The 18,722-nt window shown below is 36.5% G+C and overlaps 1 protein-coding gene across 2 annotated transcripts in view; it reads left to right on the forward strand.

The window, feature by feature from the left end:
- LOC103611779 (E3 ubiquitin-protein ligase HERC2) overlaps nt 1–18,494 on the forward strand; it is a 103,949-nt gene extending 85,455 nt beyond the window's left edge. The window contains exons 80-92 of one of the 2 annotated variants that reach the window (XM_017728588.1): nt 1,418–1,579; nt 2,665–2,756; nt 3,629–3,768; nt 4,767–4,954; nt 5,612–5,809; nt 7,500–7,583; nt 11,879–12,020; nt 12,800–12,994; nt 13,090–13,202; nt 14,067–14,257; nt 16,005–16,110; nt 16,642–16,854; nt 17,493–18,494. In XM_017728588.1, coding sequence (XP_017584077.1) covers nt 1,418–1,579; nt 2,665–2,756; nt 3,629–3,768; nt 4,767–4,954; nt 5,612–5,809; nt 7,500–7,583; nt 11,879–12,020; nt 12,800–12,994; nt 13,090–13,202; nt 14,067–14,257; nt 16,005–16,110; nt 16,642–16,854; nt 17,493–17,765 — 2,097 coding nt within the window. In that variant the 3' untranslated portion in view covers nt 17,766–18,494. The remainder of the gene's footprint in view (nt 1–1,417; nt 1,580–2,664; nt 2,757–3,628; nt 3,769–4,766; nt 4,955–5,611; nt 5,810–7,499; nt 7,584–11,878; nt 12,021–12,799; nt 12,995–13,089; nt 13,203–14,066; nt 14,258–16,004; nt 16,111–16,641; nt 16,855–17,492) is intronic. The other variant, XM_017728589.1, reaches the window with a different exon arrangement.
- Nucleotides 18,495–18,722: the final 228 nt, after the last annotated feature.

Here is an 18,722-nt window from a genome sequence, read left to right on the forward strand (position 1 = left end):
ACCCCCAAATCAAAAACCCCACCCCATAGTAAGTAAATTCTACCTGTTCACAGGAGTAGTTTGCACTGAAAGTAACAAATGAGCTCGTTGTTTTCTGGGTTTCCTCATTATTTACTTCTTGGGAAATATAACAGTGTTTACAGTGATAGCTGCTGAGTCACTTGTAAACTGCTTTTTTTCTCCTGACACAGTAATGATGCTCTTAATTCTCACAACTGAATACTGAGACGTTACTGAAGTATGCACTAAGTTAATAAGAATTTAACCAAAGTAATTATGAAGTATTTGATTGCTATTTGCTAAGGAACGTTAAGCAAGTTTTGATTAAGAAGGTAGCTGTTTTCATTTGGTTCTTAAGTGGTAAGTCTGAGAACTTGGGCAGCGTGGAAAGTAGGAAGACTGCCAATACTAATAGCTGACAGTTGTAATTCAGACTGTTGTACTCCTGTGAACTAGACTCTTTAAGGGATTTTAGTTAAAGTAATGGTATTAAGAAAACTGCCCTGAACTGAAATGAAAGTTCATTTTGCTTCCTGCATTCACTTGCTGAAAATACAGCAAAGGCCAAGTTTTCATTGGTTGTATCAAACCAAATGTTAGTTTGTTAGTTTTATTCATAGCTCTGTGTATCTATTTCTGTTGTTACAAACATTAACTTTTTCCAGTGTTTCAATCTGTGAGATGAGGTATCATGCATCTTAGTCCCCTTTGGGACCTTAACACCTGTATCCAGTTGTTCTCGTTCCCCTGACCCCCCCAAAACCCAAGGTTGGCCCACCTTTCCTTTCCCCACCCTGTATTCTGTGTGTGTATGAAAATAGATAACTATAGATGAATTGAAATATGTGAAGTTTCATGCTGCTTTGGATGATGGGTTGTGCCACCTGGAATCTGTTTCAAGTAGTGGCAAGGATAGGAAGGATGTGATATATGTGGGTCACCAACCTTTTACTTTGTCCTTCCAAATCCCATCACTAGATGGCATCATTTCAAAAGACGTCGACTAAATTCAGATTATGATGCGAGTGCCCAAAAATTGTAAACTAGTGAAAGACTATTTGAAAATAAGACTTTTTTTTCCCCTTACTGTATTCAGTACAGGCCCAGAGAGCCTGAAATTATTTCAACAGAATATAGTTTTCAGTAACCTTAGGGTTTTGTACTGTTTTCCCCGACACTTAGGTAAAAAAATTTAACTAGTTCACCAATTAAAAAAAATAAGTCCTGTATTTAAAATACATAGTTGGTTTTCATTTGCTGGTTTGAAAAGAGCAAAGCTCTTAGAGGTGCCTTTATTTCCTTGTTCCTGTGTTGTTTCAGACTTGTAGTTCACCTCTCCAAGCTGAGTTTGTCATCTTTCGTGAAACGAAATGACTGAGTCTTTTATGGTGAACAAAAATGAGTGATTTCATTCCAGGTGGAAGCTCTCCAGGGTTACCGTGTGATTGATATTGCCTGTGGCAGCGGGGATGCACAGACACTGTGCCTCACTGATGATGATACAGTCTGGTCCTGGGGTGATGGAGATTATGGAAAACTTGGGAGAGGAGGCAGTGATGGCTGTAAAGTACCAATGAAGGTATTTCTGTGTAACTTCATTTCTTTAGAAACCATGATGTTGGTGGAGAATGCTGAAGACAGATTTGTCAATGTGTACAAACTTTCACCCATCCTGGGACATCAGGATTCTTCTGGTGGCTCTTAAGAATGAGCTTTGTAGGCTACAATAACAAGTCTTTAAGTTTTGTGCTGGCTGTTAAAGTTGACCTTGAAGGGTTGTTTTTTTTTTTTTGAAAAACGTTGCTGGTTTAAACAATATTTCTCGTTTTAATTTTGGTTCCTGTCAAAACATTAGGTTTTGCCAAGAAATCTTCATGTTTCTTTGTGTTAATAAGTTTACAATAGTCATAAGGTCAGTCCAGAAAGGGGTATCAATTAATTGGAAAGCAATCTTACTTTATATTCAACCCTTTCTATGAATGCATGGTTGACTTGGAATTTTTTCACGTTACATATGAAATCCATGTAGCCATTAAATTTGAATTCCAACATTTGTTATGAAGATGAATGTTTTTTGTGTTTGAGAAATGTCTATCACTGTGTATAGCTATGCACAGTGGATTGTAGATCGTTAATCCAGAAACACAATTACTTGGATACAGGTATCCCCCGTTCTGTTTCCGAATGTTTCCAGCATGATGTAACATAATGTGAAAATAGCTTGTTTATATTTCATCATTGAGTCCCATAGGACTGATTGTAAAGCAGCAAAAGGTCCTACATAGAATAAATAGGAAGAGTCTGCTGGAGATAAAAATATTTTTATTATGTCAGCAGAATCACATCCATGTCATACAAACTAAGGATGAGTGTTTGTAGACAAAACCTTATTGTTTCTATTCAGGGCAATTGAGGAGAAACTATGGGAAAAATGTACTAGAGGTGACTTTCAACAGTTTGTGAAATTTGAGCTCCTTCTTAGTGTTTAAGCAGTAAATGGTAGGAAGATTAAAGGAGTGGAATTCTTCTAAATTACCTACATAAACATTTCAATTTGTAAATACACATATAGAAATACACTAGTGTTATATTTTACTTCAGGCAGTTCAGTCTACAGTCTCCTTAATTAACTCATTTGATTTTCATGTGATTTTATTTTTCTAGATTGATTCCCTCACAGGCCTTGGAGTGGTTAAAGTAGAATGTGGATCACAATTTTCTGTGGCCCTTACCAAATCTGGAGCTGTATATACATGGTAAGTATTCTGTATTAGTTATTGTGACAGTGTTAGATGTCACCTTGTCTGTAACAAGTATCAGTGTTACACTTTCACTGTTTTGATCTTCTCTTTCAAAAGTTTTTTGAGTTTCTGTGTCTTGATTAGTAATAAAATCTACCACTGGAGAACATTTTCTGGTGCCATGAATGAAAAATCCAAGTGTTTTGTCTTGGAACCTAAGCACAGGGTTGTCATTCCAGACATTGACCACTGCAAGATGCAGAACTTCTAAGGAGGTCAGTAGAATTATAGGCATGAAGTGTCATGCAGGGCGGAAGGTGATAGCATAAATAACATTCTCATGTATTATCAAAGTTGTGTCTAGCTTGTGGTGGCTGTGGTCTGGGAATTTGATTTTAGAATTCATTGTTTTAATCTTCCTTACACCATTCCAAATTTTGTAGTTTAAACTACTAGACTGAAATGTTTAAAAAGGCTTAGCAAAATACCTTTCCAACTTCCCTCAGCTACCTTGTTTATATGACATTTTGGTGTCCATAAACTGTATGAAGTTCCAGTCCTTGAGATCAGTAAATACACTGTTTCTGCAGATGAATGCTTCTAATACTTGACTCCTTTAAGAGTGAAAGATAAGACCACACCCTGGAAAAGTGGTAAAAGGAGCTACACAGATTAAGTAAGAACATTGTATTGGAGGTGTAAGAATCTGTACTGAGTCAGCAGAATCACATCCATATAAAGTAGGGATGATTAATGCTGAATGTTTGGACAGTATTTTGGTATTGGACTTTGTAAGTACATCTACAGGTGAAATGTCAGACATAGCCTATCATTATATTTTTTCCACACTTAAAACACAGTTTTTAAGTGTTTATTTCTCTGTGCAGGGGCAAGGGAGATTATCACCGTTTAGGCCATGGATCTGATGACCATGTTAGAAGACCACGACAAGTGCAGGGACTTCAAGGAAAGAAAGTTATTGCAATTGCTACGGGCTCTTTGCACTGTGTTTGCTGCACTGAAGATGGTATACAAATCAAATAATTTACTTAGTTCTTAGCACTGAATTTGAAAAAAATTGAAACTTTATCTTTTAGTTAACTGTTGGTTGGTTGTCCTTGCTAAAAACACTGGTTCTCTGTGTGCATGGTTATATTTTGTGTTTGCAGATGTTGCAAGCAAGAAATTAAAGTGATCACATAGAACTAAATTAATAAAAATTAAAGAATTCAAGTTGCATAAGCACTGATGATCAAAGAAAAATATAGAGCTCTAAAGGTAATTACAGAATGGTCAAGCAGTGGCATTGAACGGATTTGGCTTTTGCGGGGTCTTGTGAGTTTGTTGAAGTGTTTAACTTGCTAACTGAAGCACTGAACAAACAACATTGCTTCTTACATAAGAGGTTGAGATAGTGAATATTCTTTGTAGCAGACTCAGTCCCACAAATAACAAGTTTGCACCATAACAGTGTTTTATAGGTGCTAGTGAAATACAGCTGCAGAAAATGAATGTGAGTAATGAATTATAGCTACAGAAAATGAATGTTCAAGAACACCATTGTTACTTTAAAAGTATTTCCCAATTATCTTGCAACAGCAAGCACCTATTTTAATATCTTCTCTAGTAATACAGCTTATTATACATACAAAAATATTAAGCCTTTTAAATTTTTATTTTTTCATATTGGCTTTGCTTTTGCTATGAAACTATCAAATACAGGCTGTTCCTGATGTTCTGTTACTTTTCTGCTCTACCATCTTCTATTCTGGAACAGAACCTTTCAGTTACACAAACTATGAGGAAAGAAATGCATCTTATGCTAGCTGCTCTGTAGAGACTGTGGACCTTAACTATGTCAATCAAGATTCACCTGCACTAGATAGTGGATTTCAGGATGGCCGACAGTCCTAGAAATCTTACAGCCCAAGGCTTTATCTGGTTAATTAATTGCTAATAAAAATTTTAAAAGGCAAAAAGCTTGTATATTAGCTTCAGGATAATAAATTATTTTTATTGGTTTAGGGGAAGTGTATACATGGGGAGATAATGATGAAGGGCAGCTTGGAGATGGAACAACTAATGCCATCCAAAGACCACGCCTGGTTGCAGCACTTCAGGGTAAGAAGATCAACCGAGTAGCCTGTGGCTCAGCACATACTTTAGCTTGGTCAACCAGTAAACCTGCTAATGCTGGCAAGCTCCCTACACAGGTAATATTTTTGGCTTATTGAATTGAGATTTTAAACATACTTAATGTGGTTATTGCTGACTTTTCAGCAGATGTATTTCCTTTCCAAATCCCTGCATAGGCTCAGTGCTTTAGTTTGACTTGAAGTTTGAGCCAGTTACTTTGTTTTACTTCTGTATTTCCAAAGGATTCCATTTTTCTGAGCTGAAAAAGCCTCTTCATTCAGTGTTTAATCCAAATGTGAAACAGTAACTCAGTATGAAAATTGGCAGGAATTTAATTCTGCCTTGGAGCTGTGGAAATGTTATGCCTTCCAAGGGAGTTCTTAGTTGCTTGCTTTATATTGGGAAGCCTTGTTTTTGAATATTCTGCATTTCAGCTATGCCTGGAAGTAGTGATGACAAGATGTAAGATTTATTTGTTTATGGATAAATTGTAAAATACAGAACAGCACTTGTATTCTGGCCATCATACAATACTTGGTTCAGTTTAGATGGATACTATTAGTATCTTTTATAAACAACTGAACTCCACATCCGAAGTTTTGACAGTGTGAATAAGCAAATATCTGCATTTCTAATACAAGTTTACCTACAAATCTAAGGGTTGTTGTTCTATTGAATAAAATAAAGTATATAATAATTCTAAGTTACATTTGGATATCATTACCTTATCCTAGGTTCCTATGGAGTACAATCATCTGCAGGAAATTCCCATCATTTCATTAAGAAACAGGCTTCTGCTGCTGCATCACATTTCAGAACTCTTCTGCCCTTGCATTCCAATGTTTGATCTTGAAGGAAGACTTGATGAAACTGGCCAAGGACCCTCAGTTGGGTTTGACACATTACGGGGAATTCTGATATCACAGGGAAAGGTATTTTATTAGAATGTTTCTAAGGGAGAGATTTGTAACCATAACGGAGAAGTACTGTTTAAGTTGTTTCTGAGGAAAAAAGAGCTGTATGTCTCAATTTGTTCTGTAAGCTGTGTATCAGATATTTGCATTCTGATGATGCAAACTTCTTTCTTTGTGTTTTTTTCTACAGTGTTTTTCTCAGTTCTTCATCACAGTGCTTTTTTGTGTTGATCTCAAAAATAACTTTACACTGTAAATCTTTAGTTTGTAGTATAGCTGAATTCTTCTAGAGTATTCAGTAAATGTTATCCTGGAAAAAATGTAAGATAGGAGACAATGACCAATTCATACCTGTTTGTATTTCAGCTACCAAGGTCAGGTGATATACTAGCAGATGGAAAGCTCTGTGGAGTTACAAGCTTGTTTTAGACTGAGCTAAAAGGGAAGACAGAATACCTAGGAGTTCAGTCTCAAGTGGTAAATAAAGGGTATTTTTATAGTTAAGTCAAGTCAGTCATGAGAAAATGTAGATAATTGTAATGCTTCAAAGCTGCAACACTTATTCAAAACTTCAGATATGATAAGCAATAAAAACATGATTTGCCTTCAGTATAATCATTGGTTTGGGGTCTGAATTTTCTCACTGTCATAGTAATTTGTCTAACTGAAAAAAAAACCCATTATACAAACTGACAAAATCTGCTGGGAGATATCTTAGAAAAGAGAATTGGTTAAGTGCTGTTCTGTGTCCTTAACTTTAAGACACATGGCCTGTAACTAGACTTCTTAGTATCTGTTGTCTCAGGGTCTCTTTCTCTAGACTCCAGTAAAATTGTGTAGTAGAACAAGCAAGCTGTGTCCATACTTCACAGACCAAGGGAAATCATCAAAACCTAAACTAGAAAGGAAATCCTTGCTGTTCTGTTTGTGAGCTTTTTATTTGTTAATGCTATTAATTGTGAGTCCTTACGTACATAATGTTACATATAAGAATGTGTATGCAGGAGGCACATTCAACCTAATTTGCTTGAGTCTGCAGAATAGTTACAGAAAGGCTGCAGACATAAGGTAAAATGGGATATCAGGAATAAATACCTCAGAAGCACTCACAAGGCATCAGAGGTTGTAATGCCATATTCATATATAGGCATTTAAGACAAGCTTACCTTCAGAGATTCTAAAGACTTAAAAATCTTCTTAATCTTTCTTGAAATTGACTGTAAAATTATATCCTAATATTTAGTGGGAGAACCTCAGCTACTTGAATTTGCATGAAAAGGTGTTTTTTAAAAATTTTTATTTGTTGTTTATTGCTTTCCATAGCAAGATGATCTCATCTTTGGCTTTTTTGATTGTCATTCTCTGATGTTAATTATTCTCTATATCCTTATATTTTTCTGGTATAAACTAATTTATGCTTGTACTCAGATATATGTTGGTTGCTTAATAATTGTATCTGGGTGCAGTGCAACCTTTCAAGCCATGGTTTTGGGTGATACAGATGGGACTTTCTTCTTTACTTTTTCAGTATCCCCACTGTTTCAGACATGAAACATATTAGCACAAATAACATGATCCTTGGCTAACATCTTGCACCTTCATATTCTGTTGCTTTTTTATTTCCTGGGTGGAACTATGTGTTTATTTGCAAAATATGTGCAGGGTTCTGATTTGATTTCAGTTTTGCCATTATCTGGATTTTTTTTAGGAGGCAGCTTTCAGAAAAGTTGTGCAAGCAACTATGGTGAGAGACCGTCAGCATGGGCCAGTTGTAGAGCTCAACAGGATACAGGTATTTTCAGCTGAAGTTCTGATTTACTCTCTGTATGTTTAGCCCACAGTGCTGTGTTGGTCAAAGCCCTCTTTTTGTTTTACCTGTTTGGTATCTGAGTGCTAAAGAGTTGAATTTTTGTCAGAGAATCAAACAATAAAGAAGTGAGTGCAGTTAGGACTGCTTATATTCATTTCAGTATGTTTTTATCCATACTGTAGTTGTTTGGGGAGAGGGTGATGACACTTGTTGAAATGTTAAGTGAATCATTTAGAGTCTTAATGAGTATGTCCTGCTTGACAAAGGACTTTTCAGAACTCACTCCATTAGATAGTTTAGGAGAGTAGTGATTCTGATGCTTTTCTTACCTTTCCAAATGCTCAGCTGAATTATTCATCTGTTGCTTTCAAAACAGAAAACGAAAGGTAAGAAAAAGAAAAAGGCATGGAAAGAAAGCTCTTGAATATAATTAAAATTCAGGCTGATAAACTCTTGTCCTTTGCTGGTCATCACATGTAGTCATATTGATTGCAGATGTCTTTGATACAAAAGGGCTTTTTTCTTTATCATTGATGTCAGAAAATGTAATGTTGTGCCTTAGGCCAGATATATCTTTTTTCCATGGATACTTCTGTAACACAGAATAGTAAAACATTGTTTTCATTTAAATGGACTGCAGCCTCATCTTAGAGTCCTTATGCATTTCTTTCTGGTTGTGGTGGGTTCATTTTTTTTGTTCCTTTTTTTTTTTTCCACCTTAATATTGCAAAAAGTAAGAAAATCTACCGTTTGTGAGGTTAGAGTGAAGAAATTGTGAAAATTCAAACTTGTTATTTTCTGTTAGTGAACAAAAAATACATCCTGTTTTGGCTGGACCCTGTTTCTACTTCTTTGCCATGTTCTGTGGACATTTAAAATTTCTTGCTAATGTTCTGTGATTAAAATGTGTTGTTCTAGTTTATTAGAATCATACAGTCACTAAGTTTTTACTTATTGAGTCCAACTGTATTATTTGGGAAGCTGAAGAGTGTACCAGAGATTTTTAAATAACCTTTTAAGTGTGTGAATTCAGAAAGTCCAAAAAATATTGCTGGTATTTTAAGCAGGAAGTAAGTGATGAGTAGGTTTTGGGATCGTTTCCTAGTGTCCTCCTTCATTAGTTGAGATAGCTTGCTCTTGTATTTCAGTTTGCTATTTAAATCTGTCTTGAACCCTAGAAAAGAATTGGCAGCTTCCCTTCTTTGTACCTTCTGGGGGAAATAAAATATTGCTGTAACTGTCAGTTTAGTCAAGTGAAGACTACAAAAGGTCATGTTCCTAATCTGGCCTGATTACACAGAACTAAGTATGGCTTATAGTTTCTAGAGTTAGCTTTTGCTCTGAATGAAAATGTGGATTCTGAAACTGTTCAATCCTTTATAATATTCAGTTGAAGATTCTAAGCTGCATTACCTAGTCACAAAAAAGTTAAATATCAGTGTCAAAATTTTTCATCCTATTTGCAGTTGTAAGTTAAAGTGCAGCTGGGCTTTAAGACCCCTTGGCTTTCAGAAGACTCTTTTTGCAGTTTATAGATTACATGGTGCTGTCAATTCACTTCATCTTCCTTGGTATAAAAATAAACAGAGGAGTTTTTAATTTATACTTGTTTTCCAGGTATTGACTTTTTTTTTTACAATACATCCTCAGCATCCCTTGCTGTTTAGTGGTTTCTTTGGAAATGCCAGAACTGAAGATAATGGCAGTGTAAAACCGAGCAAACCAACACTCCCTTCTCCTGGCAGGGTCCAGTGTTACAGGGACCAGATTCCTTTAGAGTAGATCACATTCACCTTACGTACTACTTGGGCCTGGGTCTTTTCTGTTGGGAGCCTTGTAATGGTGAGATAGGGTAGTTTTCTGTACTTTTTCTGCTCAGGGTGTGTGAAAAACAATGTGATGGCTGTGCTGTAACTTAACTAAGTGCCAGCCTGGTGTTTCTGTAGCATAAAATTGAGTGTAGGTAATTTATGCATTGAGGTGTAGCATGAGGACAAACTTGGATGCACGCAGATGGTATGGGATGCTGTTGCAGGACTACATAGGGCAGAAGAAACCAAATTTCGTGCAGGTTTATCCATACTACTTTTCGGGAGTAGTCATTAAGTAAAATGTTCCAAAACAGCACCTGGGCCTTGTTCTGGAGAGGTGTAATATAAGCAGACAAAAACTAACCCAGAAGTGAATTAACAGTTGTGTGTCTAGACAGGGTTCCAGTGCTCAGTTTTACTTACTGACCCTCATACTAGCAGATCAGATTTTCTTAAGTGTTTAAGTTCTGGTGTAATTCATGCAGTGTCAAATGGACAGTGTGTTTTGACCTATGGGCAGATACTTCCATAATGCTGTTAAAACATATCTTTGCACAGCAGTTGAAAGGAATTTCTTCCTTTTCAAAAGGAAGCAAATTTCACTTATTATGGAGAATGTCTACTTTCATGAATGTAATATGGCAAAGAATCTCCTGGTTTAATGTTCTTTACTGTCAAGGGAGGAATGTGATATGTATGGATATATGAAGTACCACTTTCAAGACCAGTTTCTTCCTCCTCACAAGGACTCCTTATGCAGTGTGGGTTATAGCAATCTCACTAACATGATGAGTAAAAATGATCTGATCTTAAAGTAGGCACAGCATATGAATGAATTAATGATTTGTTCTTTTTGAGTGTCATTTCAAATTAAGTAACATCCCTCCTTCCTGGTTATTGTCTTCTCCCTTATCAAATGTACTTGCAAAGAACACTCATTTCATGATAGCCTTCATTTTCCTACACTGATCAGGCTAAGATTTTTTTGTCTGCTTGTGTAGAATAGTCTTTCCTCTACTCTTCATCTTTTTGTACTCTTATTTATTCTGTAGCATTTAAGTTTGAGCATAGAAAACTGAAACTCAGGGTACAGGTGAGAACTGTGTCTGTGCTTTTATAATTATTACACTGATACTTCTCTACCTCTTCTGGTGATTTTGTGGCATATCTTTGAATTGTGTTTGTTTTCTTCATAGGTCTGTCTTACCTGATAACTGTATAAATTTCTCTTTCCTAGCTGATTCCAACTTAGAAGCTGTCATCTTTTTGTAAACCTTTTTTGTTGGTGTCTGAGTGCATGGCTTTATGTACTAGATTTCTCCCAACTTCTGGGAGAGAATTCTTCTGGGTTGAAGGGAGTCTCATGGGATGACCAGTATTTTTCAAGCCGCTCGAGACTAATACAAAGTTTCTCAATTTAAAATTTCTTGGCCAAATTTCTCTCTTTAATTCAATGGATTTCTATAGAATTAAAACCAGCTTGTGTTGATAGAGAACATCTTACATCTGAGGATTTAGGTTTCTCAGCCTTTCAATAAAACCTGAAAGAAATCTGGTGGGTTTTCTATCCAAAGCCATCAGAAATATGCAGCATGAGAACAACTGGATTTTGAGATGCACTGTAGCTTGTAGTGTGACTAAATATAGGTTAGTGGGATAAGTTTGGGTTATTTCTGAATGAACAGTCTCACAGATATTGGTGATCTGTGTGCATGTAGGAGTCCCTTTGCAGTCAGGTTGAGAATATAAATTGCAGAACTCCAAGGAGGAAAAAAAACCCCCTTGTGTTTCTCCAGCTCTCTGTTCACTTTCCATTTCTTTCCTCTCTATACTGGTGAAATACTTTTTGTATTCTTACCCTCTTTGTGTGTGTCTCTTGCAGCAAAATCCGTGGAAATTTACTTGCATGCCAATCTTAGAGATCTCCATCAAATATAAAATACACTTTTTCTGTAGGTGCCTAAGAACACATTACCTGTGTATCTATATACATACATATTTTGATAGTATTTACTCGTTTTTAGAGGCTCCCAGTGAGTATCATAGATGCATATTTAGTCATTACAATTAATAAATATAAGACTAACACGTACCCAGTTTTCTGGCTAACAGCACAGTCTCTAATCTCTCTCATGTGTGGAAAAACTTACTCAGATTTGTCAATTGAATCTATGTATAGAGATAGGATGAATTAACTAAAAGGACTTGCCAAGTCATTGGCTGCTTCTTCAGAAACAAAAGAAGTCTTTATCATTAGACTTCATCCTTGCTATCCCTCTGTCTTTCCATTTTCCTTTGAAGATGAACAGATGTAGTCCTGATTAGTGACAGATGAACAAAGAACTCTTGGAAATTAAAGATAAGGTGTTGGTGGTTGGGGGAACTGAAAATTCCTTATTTATCTGCCCAGTGATGCCAGCTGAAATATGTTCTTACAGTGACTTTTATAATGTACTTACTCAATAGGTAAAACGTTCCAGGAGTAAAGGAGGACTGGCTGGACCTGATGGTACGAAGTCAGTGTTTGGACAGATGTGTGCAAAAATGAGTTCCTTTAGCCCCGATAGCCTTCTGCTTCCTCATCGTGTTTGGAAAGTCAAGTTTGTTGGTAAGAGGTTTCTCAACACCCCACCCCTTCCTGCTTTGCACTTAACTTTACTGTTTTCTTGGGATTTACTCTTTTAAAGAACCTGAAGGAAGGAAGGAAGGGATACAGAAAAACAATGTATGTGTGTAGGCAGAGGAAGGTGCTTAAAATGTTGGGAAGTAAAAAAGCTTTCAAAATGAGTTTGTAAAACCCCTCAAGATTTATGGAAGTGTGTGTGTAGTTCTCTTCGGGTTCCAGGGGCAGCTATTCTGCTAACAACAAACATTCTGCAAAACCTAAACCTAATTTTTCAGCTGTCTGAATCCTGGTTTGCTAGTCTTACTGGTAGGGTAGTTTTTACAATTCATCTATCACTGATCTTTTTAATGAAAAATATTTTAGATCGAAGTGCCATTCTATCTACTGTATATGGGCTAAATAAAACATACCTACTTTAAAATGCCACTCGTGAAAAACAAAGCAACACTATGCCTTTTCTATTTCTGTTGTATTTTATTGTTATTAGCATATAGCCCAAAATATTAGTTGCACTCTGTCAAAATAGTATTTTTGGCACTGTGATGTGTCATATAATCTCCTAAAAATACATTTTGCAATGAACTGGAAGCATCCAAATACAGAGCCAAACTTCTAGCATTTTCATATGAAGGGATATAACGCTGCAGCTTTTAGTAAACTTTTGTTTATTCAATTATCCCCACAGAGAAAATATAGTTTGTTTCAATACTTCAGTTATTTTTGAAGGAATATTTAATTTTGAGCCTTTTTTCTTCTCCAAGGTGAATCTGTGGATGATTGTGGTGGAGGTTATAGTGAATCAATAGCAGAAATGTGTGAAGAACTTCAGAATGGGCTGACCCCTCTATTAATTGTGACACCAAATGGAAGAGATGAATCTGGAGCAAACAGAGATTGTTTCCTATTAAATCCTGCTGCCAAGTCACTACTGCATATGAACATGTTTCGCTTTCTTGGTAATTTCTTAGCAACTTCCTGATATTGTGTGCTTTATGTGTAGTCAGAATATTGGGAATCTAACAAAACTAATAAATTATGTTAAAACTTACAGGTGTACTTTTGGGCATTGCTATCCGGACTGGCAGCCCTCTGAGCCTCAACCTGGCTGAGCCAGTGTGGAAACAGCTTGCAGGAATGAACCTAACAATTGCTGATCTCAGTGAGGTGAGAAGGAAGTTCGAGGGTAGGATGCAGCTTACAGAAGACAAGCAGACTCCAGCATAAATTTCTCAAGTGATTGGTTTCCCTGGTTTTTATGTGACTGTATTTTGACTGGCCTTTTATATTCTGAGCCAAGGATGATTTGTACTGACTGTTAAAACTGTAAATTTAAGTTGTTCAAGAGTGGTTAAATAATCTATTTGAATTCTAGAGCATTCTGAAATCTTCTCATGGGTTTGACTAGACAATCTTTGTGGTTGAATTCCTAGTTCCCAGTAGACCTTTCTGTAGCTGTTAACTGTTATACCAAGATGCAATAACTGATTTAGGGGCACGGGCCTGCACTGTTTTGAACTAAAAGAAAATAAGTTCAAACTACTACTGGTTTGTGCTCACTTACTGAATTTCACAAGCTTTCAGTTTCTGTTTACTGAGCTCAGTAAATATGGAGTAAGACTTAGGTCTTCATTATGAAGAAAAGTTCCTTCTCAAATACTGTCATGTAGAAATGTACTCACTGTAAAAGCATTGAGTCCTTTACTTGTCAGTGAGGGGATTCCTTTTGTACCAAACCCAGTGCTGGTAGGGATGATTATGCTTTTAAGCTTTAAATCCACTTTCTTATATGATACAGTTTCTTTTGGAGGGCATTTGCCCTCGAAAAAAATTGAAATCTAGAATATGTGCGCTTTCCCCCATCCAACCTAATGAAATTTTATGGCTTTGAATTCAAGTTAGATGAATTGTGGTCAGGCATTTGTCAAAGCTTTTGGTAGGTGACACACGATGCACTGCTTTTGGCATGCAAGAGATGCTGTTGTATAGTGTTAATAAACTGACTTTAACTCGCGTTTCTTACTTTCAAAGGTTGATAAAGATTTTATTCCTGGGCTTATGTACATTCGAGACAATGAAGCTACTTCAGAAGAATTTGAAGCTATGAGCCTCCCATTCACTGTGCCTAATGCAAGTGGTCAAGATATTCAGCTGAGTTCCAAGTACACCCATATTACACTGGATAATAGGGCAGAATATGTGAGGCTGGCAATAAACTACAGGTTTGTTGAATAAATCATTAAAATTACTGATAGCAATATGCATTTTCTTTTAAAAAATATGTATCAGCTTTTAAACAATATGCTACCTTACCCTCTTACATACAAGTATTTTAATATTTTCATGTGATTACAGTGTTGATGTTCTGATTTCACTTACTGTATCCAAGGAGAAAAATCTTAAACTTAATTTTTAGGAAGCAACATAAACGAGCAGGTATGGGTCTAGACGTGTCCCAACAAAGCTGTTTTGGCAGCCAGTTTTACTGGTGGAGAAATATCCCATGCATCTAATTCTTCCTATGAGCTAAAGTAATAGGCTTGATCAGTAAGCTCTTTGTGAAAAGAGCTTAGATCTAGTACTGCTGCACTCATACTTTTTCATGTCATCAACTGCAGTCAAGGGCAGTATCGGCTGAATTCTTACTCTGGGTCGGAATGCACAAACCAGAGTGTTCATTCCTTGGGTAGGACATTGATGCGCACCCATGGGTGCCAAAAGCTGAACACTGCACAGAAATCAGTGGGAAATAACTGCTCAGTGTTTGAGAAGACTGGCCTTTGGTTGCTTATGTGGCCAGGTAGCTAATCTAGATGAGTACATCTCAGAAACAATCATAAGCATCTTGTATCTGAAGCAGTAGGCCTAGTGCCTACTGAAATATGTGAATTTAGATAATTTGGATAAGAAACTGGTTCAGGCTTGTTTTATTCACTCCACCCCATTCCACTCTTCTTTAGAGAGTGCTTGAGCAAGACTCTATCAGAGCCTTATATACTTGTTTATTAGTTTGTAGTTATAGTGTCTGCCAACAACTGTGAATTACAGCCTTCATATTTCTTTTTTTTTCCCCCCACTGTAAATGGTTATGAACCAATACTTAGACCTGCTTCTGACATTAAAGAGAGAGATTTCATTTGGAGCTGATATTCCTTTGAAGAAATGGCTTTGCTGTCTTGCCAGTACCGGCTGTCCTCAGAGGACATGAGCAATTCTAAAGCATTTTACAGTTAAAAGGCCTTGTGGAGAATAATTTAAAGGTTATGTTAAGTATCAAGTTTTTTAACTCTCTGAAGCCCTTGAGAGGGAAAACTAGCACATGCATAGAATCCATGTGGAAAAGTGCATGCAAAAGACCAAACTTGTCCTGGCATCGTTGTTTATTTTGGTGATGGCTAGCCTGAGGACAGCACTTGTGAGAGATGTGTCTCTCTGGAGGGCTCTGTAAAACATCTCAGAAATTATTTGACAGGGAAAAAAAATAAGCAAAGCACAAATCATGTGTGGCATCAGAAGCAGCAAAATGCTACTTACCTGTGCCTGTCTTGAAATAAAAAACCCTACTGTCCCCTCAGATCTCCTATTTTAGTTCAGACCAGTTTTTTTACCATAATGTCTGTCTAGTGCTGACAATGTTTGAAGTTAGAGTTTCAAGATCCAGCTGCTCCTTTTCCAAGAGCATATTGTTTCCAAATGGGGTATTGGTTTGTTTTTGCCAGGCACGGAACTAAAATATGTATGAAATAAAATATGTAAAACATTGGGAGAGACCTCCTCATACTGAGCTTGCTGTGCAATAGCAATTAGTGTAGAAAGTCAAGTATCTTGTGATAAATGTTTGTTAATGTTCCTTGGTACACAGCTGGACATTTGGGGAGAATGGTTAAAGCTGCTTTGATAACACAGTAATTGCTATAAATAATTGCTAGAAATGACATTCACAGAAACTCTGAAAATGTGTCTTTGCAGGCTTCATGAATTTGATGAACAGGTTGCAGCAGTTCGTGAGGGGATGGCTCGTGTTGTTCCAGTTCCTCTGCTTTCACTCTTTACAGGATATGAACTGGAAACTATGGTATCAATTTCTGCTCTGTTACTTCTGTCAGATTAACTTGGAGTGAGATTATTCACTCATTTGTTTTACTAATATAAACCCCACATTAAATGCTGTTTACAATGATTTCTGTGTGGTTGAAACATTCAGTTCAAGGAAAGACTAGAAAATGTTTAATTGCCCTCTTTGTGTTAGTAAAATTATTTAGATATAGCTGAGCAGTGATGTAATGAATTATTTCAGGAAGAAACAAACAAGCAACACCAAAACATCCCCACATGCCAGTGATTTCATGCCAGTGATCTAGGAAGTAAATTGGAGATACTTGTCCTAAGTTCAGGAATATGAAAAAAATTCATTACTGTTGCCTGATGGGAAGATGTATATTCAGTATTATTGTACATGGGGACTATGCATGGCATTTCAAATATTTCAATGCTTAGTTTGTCAGTGTAAAAGTTGATTAAATATTTTAAAGGAAGGGAGGGAACAAATCACCTGGAATTGATTCGATCAGACTTGTGTAGCCTATCACTGTATTTTATTTTTCAGGTATGTGGAAGCCCAGATATTCCACTTCATCTCCTGAAATCTGTAGCAACTTACAAAGGCATTGAACCAACTGCTTCCTTGATACAGTGGTTCTGGGAAGTGATGGAATCCTTCTCCAACACAGAGCGATCTCTCTTCCTGCGTTTTGTGTGGGGCAGAACAAGGCTGCCCAGGACTATTGCAGACTTTAGGGGGAGGGACTTTGTTATTCAGGTAAGGTGTGTGGGATGGGGAAAGTTGGAGGCATCTTAAAAAGCTGGTAGTGGAGAAGTAGCAGCATGACATAACAGCCTGATTTCATTAAACTGTTTTTCAGCTTTACATTGCAGATTAAACATAAATAATGTCTATATATAAACAAAAATAATGTCTATAACAGTTATATAATGTATAGAACTATTCTTCTCTCTTGACTTGGACAAGTGGATATTCATTTAATTTCCCAGGCGTTTGTTTCTGTGAATTTTGATCGTTTTCCACTGTAGTCAGTCAACTGTTTTTGCTGGCCTTTATTTAGCATTTCATTCAGTTTAGTTAATAATTCCAGCTAAATTAAAACCACACAATCTTGAAATCATCTTTTGATATATTCTGAAGTAAAACAGTCTTTTTTAGATTGTTCCCAACCACATATTCATAGTCAAAGCAGCTCATACATGTCTGTTTTTATTTATTGATTTAGCGTAGGAAAAATGGATTTGGCCTCTTCATTGTTCTTCTAAGAAACTTCAGCGTCAGAATCAAAAATATAACATGCTGCTAAAAAAAATCCCGTAATTATTTCAATACTTACTTGTGTTTTGGACAGTGAATCAAAAATAAAATGCTTTTTTTTCTTTTTTTGTTAACAGGTATTGGATAAATACAATCCTCCAGACCACTTCCTTCCTGAGTCCTACACATGCTTCTTTCTCCTGAAGCTGCCCAGGTATTCCTGTAAGCAGGTACTAGAGGAAAAACTGAAGTATGCCATTCACTTCTGCAAGTCCATAGACACTGATGACTATGCCCGCATAGCGCTGACGGGAGAGCCAGCCGCTGATGACAGTAGTGATGACTCTGATAATGAAGATGCAGATTCTTTTGCTTCAGATTCTACACAGGACTACTTAACAGGCCATTGAAAAGTAATATAAGGAATAGTTGTTAAAAGCACTGAGGCAAAATGCCAAAATGACAATGAAGCCAAGGATGGTTCAGGTTTCAGAACAGAGACTATATAGTCAGAGGGGTGGTAATCTTCTGAACATGGGGAAAGTGTGTTTGCTACTCACAGTAGGACTTAAGGATTACAGCTTAATCCATCAGCTTAAAATAAATGGCACAGTATATGGGCATTTAACATTTATTTTAAGAGCTGAAAATGGCCCCCCATAATGCTGCACTACATTTAGAACCTTTGTGTTTACTGAAGTGTTGTAAATGTTTATATAAATATGGTAGTGCAGCATCCAAAAGGCAGTGAAACCTTTAAATTGTGGGTGCAATAGGTTTTTTCATATTAAGTGTTGTGTTCTGTGCATCTTCTTGATTGTATATTGGAAATACTGTGCAACAATGGAATAGTATTATAAATATTTCAATTAACTTTACTAGAAGTTTGTTAAAAGTTTTTGAACATTGAATAAACATTATTCCTTGAAATTCTTATATAGATAATTAAAAATGGCCAATAGTTTCACCTCCACCCCTGGTTTGTATATTTTAGCTTATGCATTATTTATCTCAAATTTGATACCTTTCTGTGAAAGCATCATAATTCTTATCATGGAAAGTGTACTGTATATAATTGGTGCCATGTAAATGCAAAAGTTATAATTTCCCTCTAAATAAAAGTTCTGCCACATTAAGAACCAGTATGTGTTTTTTCACCGTAATGCAGCTCCTACATGGGATGAACATTGAAACAGCTCTACTAAGAAATGTTTCTGCAATTTACAGCTTTTGACCAAACTGCTCCACCAATAGTAGGTGCATTGCCAGAGATGTTTTGTGAGCTACAGTAAAGTTGAGCAAGTCCAGATAACGTGTTAATTGTAGTGATTAGGTACACCTTGCTTATGCAGTTGTTCCTAAGGCTA

Source organism: Corvus brachyrhynchos, unplaced genomic scaffold (genome assembly GCF_000691975.1).
Source record: "Corvus brachyrhynchos isolate BGI_N302 unplaced genomic scaffold, ASM69197v1 scaffold92, whole genome shotgun sequence".
Classification (NCBI taxonomy): Eukaryota; Metazoa; Chordata; class Aves; order Passeriformes; family Corvidae; genus Corvus; species Corvus brachyrhynchos.